This window comes from Mixophyes fleayi, chromosome 7 (genome assembly GCF_038048845.1).
Source record: "Mixophyes fleayi isolate aMixFle1 chromosome 7, aMixFle1.hap1, whole genome shotgun sequence".
Lineage (NCBI taxonomy): Eukaryota > Metazoa > Chordata > Amphibia > Anura > Limnodynastidae > Mixophyes > Mixophyes fleayi.
Window position 1 is genome coordinate 95,216,883 of NC_134408.1, and position 24,205 is coordinate 95,241,087.

Genomic DNA, 24,205 nt, shown 5'->3' on the forward strand with positions numbered 1-24,205 from the left:
CAAGCCCTTGGAACTCGGAGTCACCCAGGAATAAGCTTTTCTTCCACAAACAAAATACACATCATCAGGGAGAACATAAGGAACAGTATGCCCATTAATTATATCACATAAGGTTTTGCTAAAACTACCCATGCCCAGTGTCTTCATTTGCTCGAGACACGTGTCCGCATGGATGACATTCTTACAATTATCTATAGAGACGTTTCCAATGGATGCCTTCTTATGTTTGGTTATACGCCCTAATTTGTGACTTCCATCAGCATTCCTGCCTGTTGGTGACCTTGTGAGTCTCCCTCTAAAATGAGTGTGCCGAGCCATTGTCTGATCTGATGGGTCAGCTTCCCAATTCTCCAGACTTTTGTATGAGAGATATTTAGACACAGCAAAGATCTGTCTATGGAGTATTGTCGAAGCGTCAGACTAGGGGACCTAGTGTTATTGTACCTCCCGTCTATGGGCCTCCCACCCCTCAATTCGAGTACTTCGGATATGTTTAGAGGGAATGGCACTAGTCCTATATTGTGCTGCCCCTGTGGCACACCCAGCACTCGGTTTGGTTTAGCACCTTACCCACCAGGGAGTGATAATCCTCCAAAGGATGCCCGCTCACATTCAGATTACTGGTGGACTGACATCGCTGGATGCATCTCTCTTCAACGAGGGAGTCGCAGAACTTGCAGATACAATACTCATCAGACAATAGCCCCTCACACTGCCTCCGAGTTCCTGAGCTAGCAGCCCTTTTCATAACCCCCGGACCAAGCTTGATAATGGGCTGCTCTGAGTATCCTAATAACTTTTCCTCTGCCTCCATCTCATCCGCATCACTACCAGAACCCTCCTCCGTCCTCCATCCTCCTTCACAAAAATAGAATGTCCTAGAAAAAGTAAAAACAAGGAAAATCCTGGAACAAAAGAAAAACAAAAACCGCCACTCCATCTCTGGAAAGATAGCTCTGGGGCAACATGTCTGGTTCAGGTGTCTTGACTGCAGGCTTCAGGTCTCCCGGAACAGACTCACAAGTGACAGATCTATGTCGTCGGTCTCAGTTTTATCTTGCGCTTTCTCCGGGTTACGGACTCTCCTGCAGTGGGTGGAATGGACCCAAGTGTGTCTCTCTGCAACTTTCAGCGATGTAGTACTGGTCAGCAGCACTTGGTACGGGCCTTCCCAACGGTCTGTTAAACAACCTGAACGTAAGAAATTGCGGATCATAACATAGTCTCCAGGTTCAACATCATGACAGTTCGTTTCTGGCATACCAGGTGACAGCATTTTTAGTTTTTGTTGTTGTTGCTTTAGCTGTCTACTCATTCTTATAAGATATTGTACAGTCACTTCATTATTACACTTCAAGTCGTCTTGTGGACTCACGATCAAATGAGGTTGTCGTCCGAACAGTATCTCAAAGGGGGACAGATTAAGAGGAGGTCTAGGAGTGGTCCGAATGCTATGGAGGACCAATGGCAAAGCCTCAGGCCATGCCAACCCAGTTTCAGCCATTACCTTACCAAGCTTGTTCTTTATAGTACCATTTACTCTCTCCACCTTACCACTGGCTTGTGGTCGGTAAGGGGTGTGAAGTCTGCTACCGATTCCCATGAGTTTACACATATTTTGGAAGATATCACCAGTAAAATGGGTACCCCTATAACTTTCAATGATTCTAGGGATACTGAACCTACATACAAAGTCTTGTACAATTTTCTTTGTAGTGAACACAGCAGTATTAGTGGCTGCCGGATATGCTTCTACGCAACCGGAAAACACATCAATACACACTAACACATACTTTAAATTCCTGCACGGTGGTAATTGGATCTAGTCAATTTGTATTACCTGAAAAGGTCCGTCTGTAGGAGGGATGTGGGATGGCTCAGTTGAAATAGTTTTCCCGACATTTTTCCTCAAACAAGTAAGACATGACATTGCTTTCTTACCAGCCTGAGAGGAAAATCCAGGAGCACACCAGTATGCTCTCACCAGTTTGCACATACCTTCTTTACCCAGGTGAGTCAGACCGTGTGCTGCTTCAGCCAGGCTTGGATAGTATGTTCGGGGAGCTACAGGCTTACCTTGTCCATCCCTCCAGAGTCCTGAGGACTCTTGACCACATCCCTTCGCCTTCCAGAATGCCTTTTCCTGCAGGGAACACAAATCTTGCATTTCAATTAATTTCTGCATGTCTAATGTCTGAAAAACCATCATAGTCTCTGTTGATACAGTCATAGGTTGCCCTGCTGCCCATTTAGCAGCTTCGTCTGCCCTGTTGATGTCCAATGACACTGGGTCTTCTTCAAAGGTATGGGCTTTGCACTTTATGACGGCTACTGTTCTGGGTAACTGTATCGCTGTCAGAAGTCCTTTTATGTGTTGTGAGTGTGCCACTGGCGTACCTGCTGCTGTCGTGAAGTTTCTAAGACGCCAAAGGGCCCCAAAATCATGCACTACCCCGAAGGCGTACCTGGAGTCAGTATATATATATATTAGCTGATTTACCTTTTGCCAACTCACAAGCTCTCCTTAATGCTACTAGTTCCGCCACCTGGGCTGAGTGGGGTGGGCCAAAGGGTTCAGCTTCTACCACATACTGAACGTCTACCACAGCGTAACCAGTACATAGCTCTCCGGTCTCTGTCTGTCTATGACAACTTCCGTCTTTATAAAACGTAAAATCTACATTTTCTAAGGGGGTGTCACGTATGTCGGGCCTTGCAGTAAAGGTCTGATTCAGGTGTTCCATACAGTCATGCGTGTCAGTATTCTTGCCTAACTCATCATCAACCAGGGTCTCCTCACCTCCCACCCTTTGTGTCTCTAGAGACACATATGGAAGGTATGTAGCTGGATTTAAGGTGCTACATCGTTTGGTGATGTTTGAGGGTGCTATCAGGGCTAGTTCCCACTTTGTGAATCTAGCTGAAGAAACATGTCTGGTTTGGGCTGAATTTAACAGAGCTGATACAGCATGGGGTGTATAGACAGTTGAATTATGTCCTAATACTATGTCCTCGCTCTTACTTACCAGAAGAGCAGTTGCTGCTACACTTCTGAGACATGTTGGGAGTGATCTTGCCACATTGTCCAATTGTGCACTGTAGTATGCTACCGGTCTGCAGGTGCTCTAATCAGACTATCTTTAAGATTAAAGAACGCTTGCTCTGACTCTTCTGTGTGTACAACACGTTCTGGTTTTGAAGAAGACTAGTTCCTGCAATGGTAATGCCAGAATAGAAAAACCTGCGATCCAGGATCTACAGTATCCACACATCCCCAAGAAAGTACGAATCTGCTTCTGGCTCTGCGGCAGAGTCATGTGTTGTATAGCCTCAATCCTGTCGGTTGTCAGGTGTCTTAGCCCCTTAGTGAGGCAGTGTCCTAAGTATTTTACCTTAGTCTGACATGGCTGTAATTTGTCCTTTGCTATCTTGTGCCCTGTTTGTGAGAGATGGAGCAACAACAATTTAGTATCATGTAGACATGACATAAAAGAATCAGAGCACAGCAACAAATCGTCCACATATTGAATTAGAACAGACCCATTGTGGGGTTGAAAGGATTGCAAACAGTCATGTAAGGCTTGAGAGAAAATACTGGGGCTGTCAATGAACCCCTGGGGTAGTCTGGTCCATGTGTATTGCACTCCCCGGTAGGAGAATGCAAAAAGGTATTGGCAGTCAGGGTGAAGAGGAACTGAGAAGAAGGCAGAACATAGATCAATGACAGTAAAATGACTAGCAGACGGTGGAATCTGCATGAGGATGACAGCTGGATTCGGCACCACAGGGAATTGGCTCTCAACAACTTTATTAATTCCCCTTAAATCCTGGACTAATCTATATCTCCTCCCCCCACTCTTCTTCACAGGGAAAATGGGACTATTTGCTGTACTGGCTGTACGAATTAAAATCCCTTGTTGTAACAGCCTTTTAATAACAGGATATACCCCTAGTTCCACCTCCGGTTTTAATGGATACTGTGGGATTTTTGGAGCTATCCTACCACTTTTTAGATTGACCATGACAGGGGCTACGTTTGCCATCAGTCCAGTTTCCTGTCCATCTCTGGTCCATAGTGAACCTGGTATTTCCAGCAGCATCTCTTTTACTTGAGATGGACTGTGTTCTATAACAGTAGAGTGTAACATTAACCTTTGAGGGGTGTCCAATATGTCCTGTACCTCATGAGCGACCTTCTCAAAAATATCTAGGAACACACCATCTGTAGTACAGTATATGACACATCCCATTTTACATAACAAGTCTCTCCCTAGCAAGTTAGTAGGAGCCGCTGCAGCCAAGAGATACGAATGCTTAGTATGCAGAGGCCCGATAGTAACTTAAGCGGGTTTAGTTAGAGGATAATGTAACACTCTTCCCGTTACCCCCATAGCTGGAATAGTTTGACTGGTCACCTGTAGATTATAAGGAGAGGTTATCACAGATCTGGCCGCCCCTGTATCTACAAGAAAGGTTTGTTTCCTACAAGCTATGACAACTATCATTGTTGGTTTTTTTTTTCTGACTCTCAGTTAACCTCACTGGCTGTAGATTACAGGTATGACCTGACCCCTAGCGCTGACTATCGCTTTCCCGCGCAGCATTTGCTGCTATAATATGCGTGGGTAGACGTGAGTCTTCTAATCCATGTGAATTCCTCCTTGGAGGATATCTACGTGACCCACCCCTCTGTGCATTGAATCTTTCCTTTTTACAATCTCTCATGTAATGTCCTTCCTCATTACAGTTGAAACACCTGATCACTTTAGGTTTCTTGTTATATGGGTTGTATGCTGGTGGTCGTGTATGCATCCCCTCTAGAGCCTGTATACTTACCGTCATTAACCTATCACTTTTCTCTTCCTTTTTTCTAAAAAGGTTTTTGTCATGCTCCACAGCAGACTCCCTAAGAGAATCTACTGTGATGCCTCTCCAATTAGGTAATGTGGTTTGTACTCTCGTCTTTAAATTTTCTCTAAGGCCATCCATTAATACTCCTACAGCTACCTCTCTGTGATGTGGGTCCTCACCTATGTTGGATATCCCAGTGAACCGTGTTATCGCTGCTATAGCTCTAGCAAAGTAATCTGAGGCTGTTTCACTATCCTTTTGTTTTATGGTGAAAATCTTACTCCAATTTACTACTACTGGAAAATAGATGGCTAAGTGTTTGACAATTTGTTCTATATTTTCTTGGTTAATCTCATCAGTCAAGGTGTCATCTTCATCCAACAAACAATCTTTAATAAATTTTTCTATGTCAGTATGGGGAGGAAGACATGCCCTCAACACTACAAGCCAATCCTTATTGGTTGGTTCGTGTGCATTTCCTAAGTCTTTAACACTTTGCCAACTCTTTTCTAGGATCTGGGAATTCAGTCATAATGGAACGTAATTCTGATCTAGTCCAGGGACAATGCATGGTAACATTCTTTAAAGGAACTACACCATCCTTATCCGCCTTCCCATTGGGAACTGATATTGTGCGGACTGGGTACGCACCCACTGGTTCACTGTCTTCAGGAGACACTACAGGATTTGCTGTATCAATACTTAGAACGCTATCACTCCTAGTGATCACACTACTCTCACCTATCTCAGCCATTGCTCCTTTCCCATACTTACGCTGAACCTCTAGCATATTAACAACATGGGCAATGGCTGAAAACACAGTGGGTTCATCTTCCTCTTCTAATACACTGGTTTTGAATTGGCTTAAGACAGGATATAACTTGGCAATTTCTCTTTTTTCAGTTTTAATAACGGCTGTACATACCGCTCCCACCACATAAGGTGGCGGGGGCGCGCTTGTGCTGAGTTCGCCATGCTTCTCAACGGCTACTTCCGCCGTGCGAGCGCTTTTAGCCACGCCCACTTCCGCTGTGCATTTGCTGCTCTGCCACGTGTTACCTTCCATTTGCCACAATTTTAATCAATCATTATGTCTATTTCTCTTTTTCGTTGACTTAATCAACCATACTTTATCTTTTACAGTATTTAGTACCTCTGCATTAAAACTCCCTATTGTTGGGAAAGGCCTATCACAATCTTTGGTCATCTTGACCCACGTGTCGCAATACGCAGTTGCGTATGCACCATATTTCTTACACATGAGAAATCTCGCTGAACCAATAGGCCCTGCCTTAGGCAGTACACTGGCCATCTCTAGCGTATGCTTAGCACCCATGTTGAACAATACCTTCTACATGGAACACAGACACACTGCAATGCTCTGTTCTTTCCACCCAACAATTTCAACCCTGTTGCTACAATCACCGCTAGAGATCTCTAATGCCCGGTGGACGTATTTCCATTAGCCGCGTCCACTCGCTTCTTTCTCGCACCAGGCGAGGACCCCTAATACAGAAATATCACTGTGGGCCCCAAGGGCTATCAGCTCCTCGATACCCTGGCTCACTACAAAATCTGCTGAGTTTATTATCGCTGGGAGCGCAAGTTGATAAAATTAACCTGCCTTTCCAGTATAGTTCCTCCTAGCTGCTTCACCAATTCGCACTGACGGTTATTGTGCGGTTAGATCGCACAGCCTATCAATACTAGTTATTAGCAAACCTTGCGATCTTTTGGTAGCGCTTTGCGAAAACCACGTTTTCGCATTCGGTATACCTGCCCTGTATACCGTCCTTCAGTTGGGCAACCCGCCTCGTCAGACAGCAACTGAGCACAATGAATAATAAACAGTGTATCTACGTTACAAAATCACACACTATACACCTTTTCTGCGCAGAAAATTAAAAGTTCCCAACAATAGTAATGTCTCGGAGGCTTTCACAAGTAATTATACTATACACATATGACTATCAAACCGATTGTTTAACCACGTGGCAAATCTACTGGAAGTTCGCGTACGCACAGCAGGCAATACACATACGCTAAGCAATGCAATACAGTTAAAACGCACAATGACAGTAAAAAGAAACAGTTTTCTCTTTTGTCCCTAGGTTCTAGTTAGCGTGCCCTAGACAATGCAAAACGGACATTCGGTTTCACAACACAGAGTAAAATTCAGGTTTTGAACACATTGCGTTCTTACCCGTATATGACGCGTCTCCACCCTTTGTTGAGGAACCGAAATCCGTTGGTCTTGCGTATCGTCCGGCAACGAAACCTCCAAAACTCACGAGCCCCCAAATTGTTAAGTGTTAAGTGCGTATTGTCGCTAACCAATAACGATTTTGGAATCTTGATTTGTGTTTCCAACGCACAAAGATTTATTCTCTTAAGGTAGCAGAATATATTCAAGCAAAGTAATAATAAGTATAGTCGTTACTTATCGCAGGCGCTCTGGATCCAGTGTACAGTCCTTCAATCCTGAAGTCTGGGGACAAGATGTCTGAACACTAGATGAGAAGCTGCTGCTTATATGCACACAGGAATACAGTAAAACAATGAAGATGGTATAGCTTGCTTCTATTGGTCCAGGTTTCAGGAAGGTCCAAGGGGTTGTCAATCATTGGCTAATTCATCCTAAAGAATCCAAAGGAGGGGGTCATCTCTCCAGGGGGTATGCTCTGCTCTTCCCGCCAAGATTTCTTAGTCTTAAGTACGGTAGTTCATTATTCCCTATCATTCATAACTTGTGTATGAACTCTGCGATTCCTTCGCAGAGTGAACCGAACAGTAGAAAATGTTAAGAGGTTTATTATGATACCACACATGATTTGATTCCTTCAACCTGTTCCATATATTTCACTAATGTGCCTATAACTTATAATATAAAACAAATACTACTATATTTCGACATAAATGACTGTGTTGCAACTACCATTAATGTGTACTATTTTACAAGTATGCGTGTTTGTGCGAATGTATGTAAAAGGCTAAATACTGTTGCTTCCACGTGTTGCAGCTGCGTACGCCCTTTTACGCCCTAGCGTGCCCTTTTACGCTGTAGCGTACCGTACGCATCTTTTCAGACAAAGACAACCAAGTTTGCTCGATTTTAATTGAAATGACTTTATCCAATTTGCTGACTTCGACAACAGCAGCAGCCATTTTACACTGCTCACAGCTTCTGCGGTGCCTGTCACAGTTGTCTTGAGGGAAAAACTTTTCAATTCTCTGGTTGAGTGAATTTCTATCTCATACTTTATGATTGATTATATGTTGTGTACAATAGCCCCTGATGCTCTAATGATTCCGTTCTTAAATGTGATATAGTCTATGAATGTTGTAGTTTCACATTGTTTATTGCAAACATGATTGTACTGCAGTATATAAACCATGTAACACAAATCATATGTGTTTCTGGCCAGATCGTTATTTACATAACTAAAGTTTCTGAATAAAAGACAATTTAATAAAGGAAAGTAAGTCCAGATAAAATAGTCTCCAATAGTCCCAATTGGGAAGGTGCAAGGGCTCTGGTGTGATGGCTCCTTGTTATCCGTGGTCTCAGTGTTCTATCAGACACAGTTCACGAGAAATCCCAAGGATATTGGAAGTGGCACTTGGTACGCTGATCAATCCCACAAAAGTAAGAATAGACACAGTTTGTTGGGGGGTGCTTGTCCCCGTAGCTAACTCAGCAACCTTCCACTCCTCCTCCTCGCTGTGCTGGAGGCTGTGTTGAGGCATATTGTGCCATTTTTCAAAGGAAGTCCTTGCGCATGTGCACTGTGTATGCTGTGATTCCAGCTGTTCTTTTCTCGGTCTGCAGCCGCTTACGTCCATAGGCGGGCGATTCTTTCAAGGGAGCAGTGCGAGTGATGTAAATGCTGGGCACAATGAATTGGTCACTAAAGAGTAGTCTCACACAAAGACAGATTCAAATGGTGGTAGTCTGTGTCACCAACGCGTTTCACCTCGTATGTAGAGGCATCCTCAGGGATATATCAATAATGAGCCACTAGTCAGCTTGCAGGTTAAAATTGCCCTCCTAGCAGTCACTGATTGGTGTTTCTCTGAAAGTAGAAGGTGCTGATCAGAAGCTTGCTGATTTGTCGATCGCAGTGGATATGTGGAATCCTTGTTCTGTGGTCCCATGTGCTCTTATAATATAAAGTCCATATAACTACAGCTGTGCTTTTGCAATAGAGTCCCATGCTGCACTAAACTATATAATTAGATGGTACATTCTTCACAGAAATAGTAGTATAGAATAAAGTCAAATATTAGCAAAAATCTTAAGCTTTAAGTGGACTCGTTGCTCATATGCATGCTAATAAATGCGTATAAAGACTGCATCTATGTATACTTAAGTTTGTGACTTGTACGAGTACATAAGGTAATGCGTTTGTAAGTATAAAACGAAGTGTCCCAGTTTGATTTATTTTCAACTATTTTCAATTCTCTAGAAAACTCCCTAGGTCAAAGTCTAGATTAAGCCGATATTGTGCTAAGGATCCTACCTCATATATCCATTTGGCTTCTTCTCTGGAGATCTTGGCAATAAAATTGCTCGTTCTATAGTTTTGTGTCACGTTTTTTAATTCCTAAGAATTTTAGCGAGGTGGGATCTCCATTGTGGAATTGTGCGTAATGTTGTGACACACTGTGATTTTCCACTTTCTTTCTAATGTTTCTGCAGTGTTCTGCAAGCCTGATTTTTAGGGGTCGAGTAGTTCTGCCTATATATTGTTTGTGGCAGGGGCCTTGGAGGAGGTAGATCACCCCTGCTGTGTCGCATGTAATTTTTTCTTTAATCAAGAACTTCCTATGGTTATGGTTTGACGTGAACTGTGTAATGGGTTTGGTATGCACATGTCTGTTCTTACAAGTAGAGAATTTGTTGCAAAAATAGAAGCCGCCAGTGTTATCATTAAGCCATGTGTTCGGAGATATGCGCTTTTCTAGTGGTATGGCAATCTGGACTAGGCTGCTCTGGAGATTTTTTGCTTTTTTGAAGATTAGTTTGGGCTTATCGGAAATAAGGCCTGTAAGTTTTTTATTCTTCAGAAGTATTGGCCAATACTTGGACACTATGTTGTTGACCTTACTTGCATGGACACTTTAATGTGTGATAAATCTCAGACCGTCATCCTTCTGTTCTTCTTTGGACTTGCATTTTGTTGCAAGTAGGAGATTTCTGTCTGTTTACCTTGCTGCTACAATCACATATTTTAGTAAGGATGGATTGTACTCCTTTTCTTTGAAATTGACACTTAAGCTCTCTGCCTGGGTCTCGAAATCTAGTATGTTAGTGCAGTTTCTTCTCAGCCTCTTAAATTTTACCCCCCAGGTATGCTTTTAAGCCACTGGGGGTGGTGGTTGCTGGTAGCCACTATATGATTGCAGCAGTCCACGTCCTTTATAAATGTTTTTGTTTTTATCTCAACAGTTTGCACAAGAATTTCTAAATCTAAAAATTCTACTCTCTCACTGCTGATGGAGGTGGTGAACTTAAGATTCACTTCATTGGCATTAATGTGCCTAACAAAGGAAGTGAGGGAATTCATGTCTTCTTCCCATATGACTATCACTTCGATATAGATATTGGAATGTGTAATAATCCTGTGGACTGATATACAATAATCGATGTTACTGATTTTCTCTCTCCTCCTTTGGGGGACATCGGGGACATTGGTGTATAGAGTAGGAACAGGTCGAACTGGCACTTTAAACTTCTTTTTACTAAGCCATAGCTCCTCCCCATCTATAACACACTTCCTGTAAGCCTCAATCTAAATTAAGTGCCCGGCAAACGATTAGCAGCCCAAATCTGTTTATTTTTTTGTTGTATGTTAATCAGAGACTTGTGTCTCCTGTTCCTGACAGCCGGCCGCGTAAGCGGCTGTCGGTCACCAATTGTAGCTTTCCCCGGCTTCGGTTATGGAGGGTCTGGTGTTTAGTAACCTGGCTTCCCTTCCTCCCGGTCTGGCAGTTGTATAAAAACACTCTGCCGATTCAACAACGTGCCGACAAGCCGGGAGAGTGAAAGGTACAGTGCGGAATTGCAGTATGCAGCGCATAGCATGGTCGGCTGTGCGCTGTCTGGAGGGGGGGATAAGGGGTGCCACTTTGGGCAGCCCCCCTCTCCCAACGTTCTCATGCCCTCATAGGAGCCGGGCATAGTCGCCGCAGGCTGTGTCCATCCTCCTGTTCTGACAGGCAAAAGACTGCAAACGCTGCGTGTGGAGGGATGACAGCAGGTAAGTGAACCCTCCCCCAGCACAGTGCTGAGAGAGGGGGGTAGTAAAACGCAGTAAAAACACATGCCTCTTACTAGGGGCAGTCATTTAAAAAAATGAAAAAAAAACAAAACTATTTTTAGCTTATGGGACTGGGTCAGGCTAGGGTCACTAAGATAGTGAGCCCTGCTAGGCACTGGATTAGTTGAGTGGGTTTTCATTTTTGTGTACGGCTTGTTATTTATATTGTGTTTTGTTACACTGTTTATTACACTGTGTTGTCTGTTTTGTCCCATCTGTTAACATGTCAGATAGGGGAAAATCCATGCGTGGTAGGGCTGGTGTTACATCTATGTTAAGTTCCCATCTGGTCATTCAGGCTCTGCACAGCCTGCCGGCCCTTAAAGAGCATACCGTGTAATACAGCAGCTGCTTGTTCAGATACAGCAGAACCTGCCTGGGCTCGGTCTCTCTCTTATACGGTGGCTGAACTTGCTCAGTTGGTGCGGTCACAGGCTGTGGCCGCACCATCTTCTGAATCCGCTTCTTCTGTAGCGAATGACATGGGTTCTAGTTCGCTAAGTCAGGGTTTGATTGTTTCTACCCCGGCAGAGTCTGTAGAACCAGCTTGGGTACATTGACTTGCATCCTCTATACAGGGTTTGGTTTCAGTTTCTTCCTCTTTAGAAAAGATATTGTATTCTGCCGCACCGTCTTCCTCCAGTAAGCATAAGAGGGTGGCAACACCCCTTCAGGGAAATGAGTCAGAGTCTGACTGTTGTTCCCAGGAGAAGGGTGAATTAGCTGTGGATTCTGACATGGATCCTCGTCCGGTGGTGGAGGAAGTTCATTCTGATCGTCAGAGTGTTGGAGTTAATACAGGCTCTCCGTCAGGTACTTGATTTTCCTGAGGAAGAGGTTCCTGATGCTGCAGAGGCTTCTCTTTTTGCGCACAGGAAAAAGAAATCTCTCTCTTTCCCTGCTTCTTCCCAATTGGAATATTTGTTGTCTGAGCCTTGGGGTTCCCCAGATAGGAAGTTCCAAGTATCTTGGCAACTGCAGTCATGTTATCCTTTTCCTCCTGAAGTTCTTGCTAAATGGGAGATGCCTCCACATGTGGATGCTGCTGTTGCAAGGTTAGCCAAAGTAACGACTATTCCTCTTCCTAACGCAGCCACTCTTAAGGATGGTACAGACCGTAAGGTTGAGGCCGTCCTTAAGTCCATTTTCGTGGCAGCTGGTGCCTCTTTGAGGCCTGCCTTGGCATCTGCGTGGATGAACAAGGCTGTAGAACGCTGGTCAGAACAGCTGCTGAAGGTTTGTTGGCAGCAGGCCGTCCTCTGAACTGCTTCCATTAGTGGGGCTAATTCAAATGGCGACAGATTATTTAGGAGAGGCGGCTATGGACGCGGGACTGATTGGGGCACATATTTCTGTCTCTGCAGTTTCGGCTCGTCGGACTCTCTGGCTTAAGTGATGTAGAGTTTAAAAAGGCTCTTGAGACAGGAGGCAAGAGCATTTTTCTCCCTGTAAATGCACCCAAACAAAGAATGTCCAGATTTCGGTCCTTTCGGTCCTCAGGCAGGTTTCAGTGTCAATATTCCTGGGGCCAATCTTCTAGGGGCCAGTCATCCGCCCCCAGGGGTGGTTTGCAGCGTGGGCGCCAGGCCTGGTCTTCTCGACATTCAACAGTAAAGCCTGCAGACAAGCAGTCCGCATGACGGGCATTTTGCTCCTCCGCTGTTGTCAGTGGTGGGAGCCCGTCTTCTCTTGTTCAGGGATTGGTCGTTTTAGTCTACCACTGATGTCTGGGCTTGGGGTGTGGTGGACCGGGGATACAAGATCGATCTGCTCGGCCTTCCTCCCAGGCGGTTCTTTGCCACTGGGCTTCCCACTTGTCCACGAAAATGATTGGCTTTACGAGAAGCGATCCAATCCCTCCTCTCTTCCGGAGTGTTTATTCCGGTGCCAGATTCTCAAAGAGGTTTGGGTTTTTATTCCAACTTTTTTTTTTTGTGCCAAAACCAGACGGCTCATTCAGACCTATTCTGAATCTGAAATCATTGAACACACAGGTCAGAGTGCCTAGGTTCAAGATGGAGTCTTTGTGCTCGGTCATTAACGGCGTGGAACAAGGAGAATCCATGGTGGCTTTGGCTTTAGACATCAAAGATGCCTATCTCCATGTGCCTATCTGGAAGGGTCATCAGTTCCTTTTTGAAGTTTGCAGTTAAATCAGAGCACTTCCAAATTCAGACTCTTCCCTTTGGTCTGGCCATGGCCCCCGCTTATCTTCACCAAGATCATGGCGTTTATGGCTGCTCTACTAAGCTCCAAGGGTATTACAATCATCACTTACCTGGACGATCTTCTTTTAAAGGCATTTTCTCCAGATGTGCTTCAGTCACATATCCAAGTAGTGATCCAGACTTTAGAATCTCACGGTTTGTTTCTCACCCTCAAGAAGTCCAAAATGATCCCATCCCAGCAGATGAACTTTTTGGGTCTTTTATTCGACACCCGACAATAATGGGTGTTCTTACTTCAGGACAAGATTCTAGCCTTGCAGAAGATGGTGAAATCTTTGTTGGCGGCAAAGCAGCCCTCTGTGCATTTTGGCATGAGGGTTCTGGGCAAGATGGTATCGACGTTCGAGGAGGTCCAGTTTGCTCAGTTTCATGCACGACAGTTTCAGTTGGAACTTCTGTCACAATGGAACAAATCCCATCTGAATCTGTCGGGCCAGGTATTCCGCCTGTCTCCGCAAACGCGTCAGTCGCTTCTTTGGTGGTTACACAAATAGAATCTCGGGAGGGGATGCAAATTTTCAATTTGGAATTGGACTTTGATCACAACGGATTCCAGCCTACGAGGTTGGGGGGCCGTCTCTTCACGCTCGGTTTCAGGGTCTTTGGAAGGAATCCAACCTTCCAATCAATGTTTTGGAACTTGCTGCAGGGAAGGCCAGTGAAGATTCAGTCAGACAATGCCACGGCTGTGGTGTACCTCAATCATCAAGGCGGCACCAAGATTCCCTTGGCCATGCGGGGGAAACGCCAAGATATATCAGTGGTCGAGACTTGCATTCCGGCGCTCATGGTCATCTTTATTCCCGGAATAGAAAATCGGGAAGCAGATTTCCTAAGCAGGGCAGACTCTGCATCCGGGTGAATGGTCCCTCCATCCGGAGGTGTTTCGTCAGTTGGTGGAATGGTGGGGTCAGCTGGATGTCGACATGATGACATCGCGGTTGAACCACAAAGTCCCCCTCTTCTGCGCCCACGCAAGAGATCCTATAGCTGTCGCGGTAGACACCATGCCTGTCCCTTGGAGGTACCGCTTTATGTACCTTTTCCAACAGTAGCCATGCTCTCAATGGTGTTTAAAAAGGTAAAGAGAGAGGGTGTTCCAGTTCTTCTAGTAGCGCCAGATTAGCCGCGGACGGCCTGGTACACCGACGTGCTCTTCACGGCAGGAGCTCGACAGTGGCGGTTGCCGCTACTCAAGGTCCCTTTTGTCATTTAGGTTTACAACGTCTGGCTTTAACGGCGTGGCTGCTGAAGCCGTAATCCTAAGAGCTAAGGGTTTTTCCGGATGTGTGGTGCAAACCATGCTTCAGGCTCGTAAACCAGGTTCTGCAAAAATCTCATTGAGTCTGGAAGACCTATATTGGCTGGTGTGAAATGAAGGGATATCCTACTTCTTCTTTTCGCTTGGCCAGGTTACTTAGGTTCTTGCAGGATGGGTTGGATGCAGGTTTGCGCCTTAGTTCTCTTAAGGGTTAGGTGTCGGCTCTTTCAGTCTTCTTTCAAAGAAGACTGGCCGTCATACCTGATTTTTAAACTTTAATTCAGGGCGTACTCCATGTACAACCTCAATATGTTCCTCTGATAGCACCAGGGGATTTGGATACAGTGGAATTGAAATTTCTGACCTTGAAGACGGTTTTCCTTTTGGCCATATCTACGGCACGCACACGTTTCAGAGCTTGCTGCTTTATCTTGCAAGTCTCCTCCTCTTGTTTTTCGTGAAGACAGGGCAGTTCTTCAAACCAAGCCCTCTTTCCTTCCTAAGGTCGAGTCTAGATTTCATCTAAATTAAGACATTGTCATTCCTGCCCTGACTGATTCTACGTCTTCGGATAACGATAATTCTATTCGTTATCTCAATGTTGTCCGAGCCTTGCGCATGTACGTTCAAAGGTCTCAGAAGGTGCGCAAGACTGAAGATCTTTTGATTCTCTATGATGCTCACAAGAGAGGCTGTCCAGCTTCTAATGTGACTATTGCTAGGTGGATTACGGCTGTTATCCGTCAGGCTTACAGTGGGGCTGGGGAGCCTGTCCCAGATGATCTCCGGGTGCACTCTACAAGGTCTGTCGGTGCTTTCTGGGTGGCCCGCCATGGTGCCTCCAGTGAACAGCTGTGTAAAGCGGCCATGTGGTTTTCGGTACACACATTCACTAAGTTTTACAAGTTTAATGTGTTTGCTTCCAAGGATGCAAGTTTTGGAAGGAAGGTGCTTCGTGCTGTTTCTTCTGAGCGTTCCCTCCTGTGAGGGAGCTTTGAGATGTCCCCAATGTCCCGGTGTCTCCCAAAGAAAATTGGATTTTTGTACTTGAGTAAAATCCGTTTCTCTTAGTCCATTGGGGGACACCGGGCGTCCACCCTTAACACTCTGGTTTCTCCTACTGTTTGACTTGTTAAGAGAATGTTGTTGTTTTGTTAATTTTATCCTCTTTTAATGTTTTCTCTCTATCTCCGAGTTCTGTGGGCTTGGTTAAACATAAACTTAGGCTTACAGGAAGTGGGGTAGAGAGGGAGAGAAATGAGGGCTTAGTAAACAGAAGTTTAAAGTGCCAGTTCACCCTATCCCTACTCTATACCCCAATGTCCCTGGGGTCCCCCAATGGACTAAGAGAAACGGATTTTACGCAAGTACAAAAATCCAATTTTTCTGACACAAAAGTGTGTGTATAATACAGTCTGACAGTATTTCACAAACACACACAGTGTGTCTTCTATTTTTCTCTCCTTTCTGCAGTGTCATCATGTCAGAAAGAGGAACTGGTTCCAAGTCCTAGGCTGCCGGTACCACTTTGGTGTCACATTTTTCTTGTTCAAAGTACCAAACAAAATTACCTTGTGGACGGTCAGACCCGATTGCCCTATGCGTAACTTGTGAGGATAAGGATGTAGGCCAGTGCTCATCTGGGGAGGCCTCCGATGTGCGGGATCCAGCCTGGGCCAGGGAACTGTCCATCTCTATTGCGGAGCTAAAGAGAGACACCATATGGTCTTGGATGGTTGGTGTTGACAATTCTAACTCTTGTCCTGGGACTCAGTCTGCGGACACACTTCCCTTGGGACAGATGTCGCAGCAACTTCAGGAGATGTCAGCGATGACCATTGCACCTTTATGGATGCAAAACCTGGAAAGATCTGTACAAAGTCTGGTCAGAGTTTCTTCATCCCTGGAAAGCATTTTGGAGTCTTCTGCCTCAGGTAGGCAGAGCAAATGCCAGGTTCCATTCCAGGTCCAAGAGCTGCCAGAGTCAGACACTGACCCCTTCTCTTATGGAGGATGGTGAACTTGTTGAAGACTCAGACATTGAGAAGTTATCTGCCTGGGAGGATGATTCCTCCAACAGGCAAGGAGTAGAGGACCTCATTCTAGCGGTAAGACAGGTGCTAGACATTTCAAAGGAAGAACAGGTGACCTCTCAGGTATCCACGTTTAAACGGAAAAGGAAAGAAAATAATTTCTTTTCCATCCTCCCCACAAATGTCAGAGATTTGGCAAGAGGCCACAATGAAACCTGATAGATATCTGACTCTCAGAAGGTTTTGCCTCAATTATCCGTTTCCAAACTCTGAAGTGGTGTCATCACCCCAGCATGGATGCTCCCATTGGACATTTAGCAAATTCCACCATTATTCCACTACCCAGTGCTGCTAACTTAAAAGATGTCGCTGATAGAAAATGTGAGGGCATCCTGAAATTCATATATTTGGCTTCAGGGGCTTCCCTTTGTCCTGTGGCAGTGGCAGCATGGGTGATTAAAGCGGTGAAAAAGTGGGCCTCTTCCCTCAGTGATGGCCTTCAGTCGGGAGTTCCTAGAGCTGAACTATCATCTTTGGCCGACCACATTAAGGAGGCTGCCAAATATTTGGGAGATGCAGTACTTGACACAAGTCAGAGATTATCCCGGACCTCCTCCCCGGCAGTGTCGGCTAGACCCACACTGTGCTTGGGATCTTCGGAGGCGGATGCCGAATCCAAAAAGGCTTTGGAGGCATTACCATATGATGGCTTAGCATTATTCGGTGCACCCTTAGAAAAATGAATCTCTCAGGCCACTGGGGGACGTAGTACATATTTGCCAATGGCTCTTCACAAGACAAAAGGTAGGCGTTTTTGCTCCTTTTGTTTTGCAGGCAGATCCAGAGGCACCCCCACCAGGGGTCATTCCTCAGTATCTCGGGGGTGGGGCGCAGCGAGGTAGGACAGGCTTGGACAGGGCGGCGCCCAAAGCCAACAGACAAGCAACCTACATGTCTCCTCCCCCCTTCCAAAAGTACGGTGGTGGGGGCCCGTCTCCTGATGTTTCGGGACCAATGGTACAGTTCTACCACAGACGCCTGGGTAAAAGGTATAGTTTGCAGGGGTTATAGCCTTGACCTTTTGGGATCGCCCCCGCAGTGTTTCATGATTATGCCCCCTCTGCAAGAAGGACCGGGAGGATGGCCCTTTAAAAAGCTATTTTCTCCCTGTTGGGGTCAGGGGTGATTGTACTGGTCCCAAAAAAACAATTGGGGTTGGAGTTTTACTCACATCTGTTCCTGGTACAAAATCCATATATGTCATACCATCCCATTCTAAACTTAAAGTCTCTGAATGCACACTTGAGGGTTTCCAGTTTCCACATGGAATCGATCCGTTTGGTAATAAATTCAATGGAACACAATGAGTTTTTAGCATCCTTGCACATCAAGGATGCTTACCTTCATATACCAATATGGCAGGGACATCACAACCTCCGCAGGTTTGCGGTGGACAAATCTCACTTTCAATTCTAGTCTCTGTCTTTTGGTCTGGCAACAGTGCCAATGGTATTTATGAAAATTATGGCAGTGATGGCTGCAGTCTAAAACATCAGCAAGGCGTAACGGTCCCCCCATACTTTGATGATCTCCTGATCAAGGCAGATTCGGTGTCTCGGCTGAGGTCCCATCTGCATCTGACTGCACAGACTGCAGTCTCACGGCTAGTTTATAAACCTCAAAAATACAGACTAGTGTCCACTCAACGCATGATTTTATTGGGCCTTTTGTTCAACACCAGTAGCCAGAGTCTTTTTGCCCCCAGAAAAAAATTCGGGCCATGCAACAACAGGTAAAGATCTCTGTTGTCCCCGAAGCGTTTATCCATCCTTCAGTGCATGAAGATGATGGGACACATGGTGTCGTGCTTTGAGGCAGTGCAATTTGCGAGATTCCATTCCCGCCTCTTCCAGCAAGAGCTCCTTTCCAAGTGGAACAGGTTGAATTCCCATTTACAAGGCCAGTTCCTTCACCTGTCACCGAGAACACGCCTGTCCTTGTTGTGGTGGACGCGAGCAGGGAATCTCATTCAAGGACGACCGTTCTCAATATTGGATTGGACCATTGTGACAACAGATGTGGGGCTGGGTGGGGGGGGGGGGGCGGTGACTTTGAATTTCCGATTACAGGGCATCTGGTCCATGGAGGAGAAGTTGCCCATCAATGTACTAGAGTTAGGAGCGGTCTTCAAGGCGGTGGTGTAAGCACAATCCCGATTGAAAAACAGATCTATTCGGATTCAATCCGACAATTCCACAGTGGTGGTATATATCAACCACCAAGGGGGAATCAGAAGTCTTCTGGCCGTGAAGGAGGTGACCAAGAGAATAGTGTGGGCATCTCAGCGGTGTTCATACCAGGAGTGGACAAGTGGGAAGCCGATCACCTGAGTCGCCATGCCATTCACTTGGGAGAGTGGTCCCTCCACCCGGAGGATTTCTCACTGATTGTGCAAAAGTAGGGTCAACCAGAGGTGGGCATGATGGCCTCTCGGTTGAATTGCAAGGTCACCAAGTATTGTGCCAGGTCATGGGATCCCCAAGTGTACCTAGTGGATGCCATGACGGTTCCTTGGAGGTTTGGGTTGGTTTACATTCCACCCCCCTCCCCCAATACCGATATTACCCCGGGTATTGAAGAAGATCAGACACAAAGGAGTCAAGGTCATTCTTCTATCACCCAATTGGCCAAGAAGACTGTGGTACGCGGATCTACTCGCAATGACAAAGGACGCACCTTGGAAACTCCCTATCCGGAAGGATCTGCTCAGCCAGGGTCCGGTTTTTGATCAGGACCTAGCATGGTTGGCTTTGACGGCCTGGAAGTTGATCTTTAATCCTCCAACGTAAGGTTCTGTCAGGGTCATTCAAATAATGAAAGGCTAGTAAACAAACAGAAATAACCATCGTGTCTGGAAGATATATATAGGTTGGTGTGAGCAGAAAAGTATGTCAATCTCTTCCTTCCGTTTAGCCGCAGTATTAGCATTCCTTCAGGACAGTCTGGATAAGGGCTTGCAGCTTATTTTCAGAGGCGTCTGGCTCTGCTACCAGAGGTACAGACTTTTCTCCAGGGGGTCTTACATGTTCAGCCATCCTTTGTCCCTCCGGTGGCTCCTTGGGACCTAAACTTTGTCCTATCTGTGTTACAGAAACCACCATTTGGACCGCTGCAATCTATTGCCTTCAAGCTTCTCACTTGGAAAGTTGCTTTTTTGTTGGAAATTTCTTCGGCAAGACGTGTTTCTCCTGCAGAGCTCCCTTCTTGGTTTTTCATGACGACAGGACTGTCTTGAGGACTCTGCCTTCTTTTCAACTAAAAGTTGTATCCAAATTTCATATAAACCAGGATATAGTTATCCTGACATTGTCTAGAGATCCTTCATCCAACAGTCAGGGCTCTGACGGAATTGGATGTGGTGAGAGCCTTATGGATCTTTGTGGATCACTCGTCTTTAGTTCGCAAGACAGTCTCTTGATTCTGTTTGATGCTCGAAAAACGTGGCTGGCCAGCCATGAAGCAAACTATAGCCAGATAGATAACGGCTACTATTAGGCAGGCCTATGTTTCTCAGGGGTCTTCGGTTACTGAGGACATCACGGCTCACTCCACTAGGTCGGTTGGTACTTGCTGGGCATGGGCCCTCGGTCGAGCAGTTGTGTCGGGCAGCCATATAATCATCTGTCCACACGTTCACTAAATTTTATCATTTTCATGTCTTTGCCTCCAAAGACACCAGTTTTGGATGAAAAGTTTTGTGCACAGTCTGCGTGTTCCCACCCATAAGGGGCAGCTTTGGAACATCCCCATGGTGAGCAGTGTCCCCCAAATGTATATGCAAGTTAAAACAACATTTTTGTACTTACTGTAAAATGTCTTTCTCTTAACACAATTGGGGGACACTGTGATTCCACCCTCGTTTGTTGTTTTTAACAGTTCATGAGTGTTCTGTTAATATGTGTTGCACCTCTCTTGTGGCTTTGTAAGATAAATAACTAATTTCTCTGGTGAGAGGAGGCATAGAGGGGCAGGGAGCAGGCCAAACGGGTCTTTTTAGTGCCTAACTCCACACAGCACCCACTATACCCCATGGTGAGCAGTGTCCCCCAATTGTGCTAAGAGAAAAACATTTTACGGTAAGTACAAAAATGTTGTTTTGTGTCTTCGTTATTGGGAAAAAATATGCTGAATTGTTTAATCAACGGACATAAATTTTTTAAAAGAATTCTGTTTCTTGTTCAGTGCGCTGTTTTAATTTGTCTTATGAAAATCAAACGATGTACCTATCAATGATTAGATAATATGGTGGACAGCAGACCCTGGAAAAGTTGCGAACTTTAATTCTGTGAGTCAGGACCAGGGAGTGTCCCAGTAATAACATCCATAATCTACCACAAAGACAGTTTAACCTAGTGTAAACTAACATATATACAGTATGTCCAAATCACACTTGTATAAGGTCCCTTCCCTTGCTAATGGAGACTTTTCTTACTAATAACTGACAAAATATTTCTGTATAATTAGTGTTCTGATCCATGCACTAGCATATACTGCAAATTTGACTGTTCTAATAGTATATATGGGCATTCTGGTCAGTACATTGGTACATATTGGTAGTTTGACCTGCTACAAGACAGTTTAAGGGAGTGTTGTATAATCCGGACATAAGATTGCAAAAGCTTTTTCTACTGGCACAATTGATCACCATCCAAAAATCATGTTCATGGCAAATTATACTGAAATGTAGCGTGTTGGAACAGTGCAGACAGCCATGGGGTGTTTTCCTTCACCTCTTTAAGGAAAAAAGAAAAAAAAAAAATCTTGCTGCCTAAATCATACAAAAGACCTGTTTAGAGATTTTTGGCCGCTAGGACACTATACAATTGAAGTCTGCTGATAATATTAGCAGCAGAGATAATATGTGAAAATATGCTGAGAAATGATTATATAGTAATATAATATAGTGCACATACATATGTAATGTGACAAGAATTTTCATTTTAACAGCTAGGTATTATTAAAACAAAAAAATAAAATAGAAATCCATACAAACGAAGCAATATTTTGCAACAAATTACATAAGAGGAAATAGCCCAGGTCTATAAATTGTATATATGTTAATCATCCAACTTGAAATCTTACAATTTATACCTGCATTACAAACCCATACCATACCAAAAAGTCATAATTTACACAGGCCATAGCACTGAAAATACATATATCTCTTACTCTGACAACACACTCTATCATACGTTATAGGGCTTTACTGGTTGTCAGCTGCTAGTAGTCACTGATTACTCCTACTGACGACAGTCGCTAAACCAGCCGCTTCCTATCTTTGACTGACAGCTGCATACAAACATGTGGTCAGTTGTAGGAGGGTTATTGTTACCATCACCAGTCTCCGTCACCAACACCTGGAATAGCTTACACTTCTTAGGTAATGTGTAGCTGGGTCAGAATAGTTTAGTTCCTTGAAAAGGGCTGAGCTGACACAGGGAACATGGGGCTCAACACAGGACTGCCAGGGAGAGGGGAGTGGTGGAATAAATTGTGTGCTCTAATCTGTTGGTCACAGAAACAGGTACCTTACTGGCTTATATAGCTCTTATAAGTGCTATGTCTTTAAGTGCATACACAAACCATTAGAGGAAGGGCACAGTCGGAACTTCCACTCTATGGTCTCCAGATTCGAGACCTGAGGCGAGTAGCAGCCCCCACTGGACCTCCAGGTTGTTTAATTTTTTATATTATACATATACATTTCAATTACACACACACATACATACTTATCACACATATCAAAGTTTTTGGGAAACTGGATGTTGAAATGATTTTATTCTCTCTTGCTCTACTCTCTAGGAAATTTGTGGAGCGAGAGCTTTTCAAACTAGATGAAATTCCTGAACGACATAACCTGTCCTACTTCCCAACTGTGAATGACTTAAAAAACCACATCCATGAGGCACAGAAAGCCCTGGGAAATGGAGAGCTCATCTATGATCAAGAAACAATCCCAGGAGCAATTAGAGAGGTGAATGAAATGTGGTTATAAATGAGGATTCCATAAAAATAATGTTGTAATATGTTGCATACATTTATCATGTACAAACGTGGAGGATGGTGGTACATAAGATAATGGAATGACAATTCTATCTTTGTTTCTATGGCTTGTACATAGCTACTGCATGTGCCTCCTTGCTGCTGTCTCTCTCAATAGCTTTAATGATTTGGTACACAGATTCTTACATATAGGGCCTGATTTAGAGCAGTGTGCAACTAAAAATACAGTGCATATATATATGCAGCTGCTTCAAGATAGGCTCTATACTCTGGAATATATCGTACATAAGGCCTTTTGTACAGCTCTCAGGTTATCTCGTTGCAGCCCCCATAAAACGGACTCTCCCAGCACAGTGCTGAATGGCATTGGGGTTCTTTCTGTCACACCTTAGGCAGTGTGTCGGGGTAATAGTGTATAGTCAAAATTTAGATTAAGTGTGGTGGGAAACTATCCCAGCAAGCCACAGGAGCAATTACCTGATTAGACATGACAATGCTTTTAGAACTACAAGTGGCAGCATGCCCTGGAACCCATGTAACATGCAGTTCCAGAATAGTAACTAATGATAAAATAAAATCACATAAATTAAAATTGTTAGAAGTCTTCTAATTAAAATAAACAACACTCAAAAGTCCACATGTATCTCTTTATTAGTCTCCTGTATTAATATAGAATCTTCTTTCTTTGTTTCTGAAGCAGTCCATTTGAAATAAAAGTTAAAAATAGAACAGCGAATGATACGAATTGCTTTTAGTGGATCCTCACTGCAAAGTGATGAGCTTAATGGTCAGCCGTTCAGAGCAGTTTTACCACACTCCAGCCAATCGGACACAAACTGCTCTAATTGGCATATTACAAATTGATTCTTTCAATTATTCATGTTTTGGTTCTGCAAAGGTCAACATATCCAATTAGACAAGGGCCGCTAGGGCTTTCTGGGACTTGATCCATAAAATTACGTAATCTAATTTTGACTATAGACTATTATCCTCTCTGCAGCATGCCTTTAAGGCGCACAAGATTTGCCCCCTAAGAGACAAGTCTGGATATGTGGCCAAGTCTAACTAATCTGTATCTCTGGGGAAGTGCTACACATATCTACTTTCACTTGCTTTGCTGTTTAGGAATAGGGGCCCTCAAGTGCAAGTTACTGAAAATCCATACTCTTTACTGTGCTTGTGCCCCCACAGTTGCATACAATTCTAACTTAATTAATCTCCTATTTCATTCATCAAAATTAATGGAAGCTTACTAATTTAGAGTATATTCACTTGCAATGTCTACAACAGAATCAACTCTAAATATGGCTCTAATAATTTATCCATCTGAGATATCTTGAAAATGTGTTTAATATATCTTTGTCAATATTAATAAATTTGTTCATAATTATGTAGGCGACAACTTTTTGGTGCAAAAATGTCTGAAGAGAAAAGAGCTTGAAAACTAGA

General features: G+C 44.3%; 1 protein-coding gene across 3 annotated transcripts in view; it reads left to right on the top strand.

Moving 5' to 3' along the window:
• CARF (calcium responsive transcription factor) overlaps window positions 1-24,205 on the top strand; it is a 75,796-nt gene that overhangs the window by 40,846 nt on the left and 10,745 nt on the right. For all 3 annotated transcript variants that reach the window (XM_075180148.1, XM_075180150.1, XM_075180149.1), the window contains one exon: window positions 22,556-22,727. In XM_075180148.1, coding sequence (XP_075036249.1) covers window positions 22,556-22,727 — 172 coding nt within the window. The remainder of the gene's footprint in view (window positions 1-22,555; window positions 22,728-24,205) is intronic.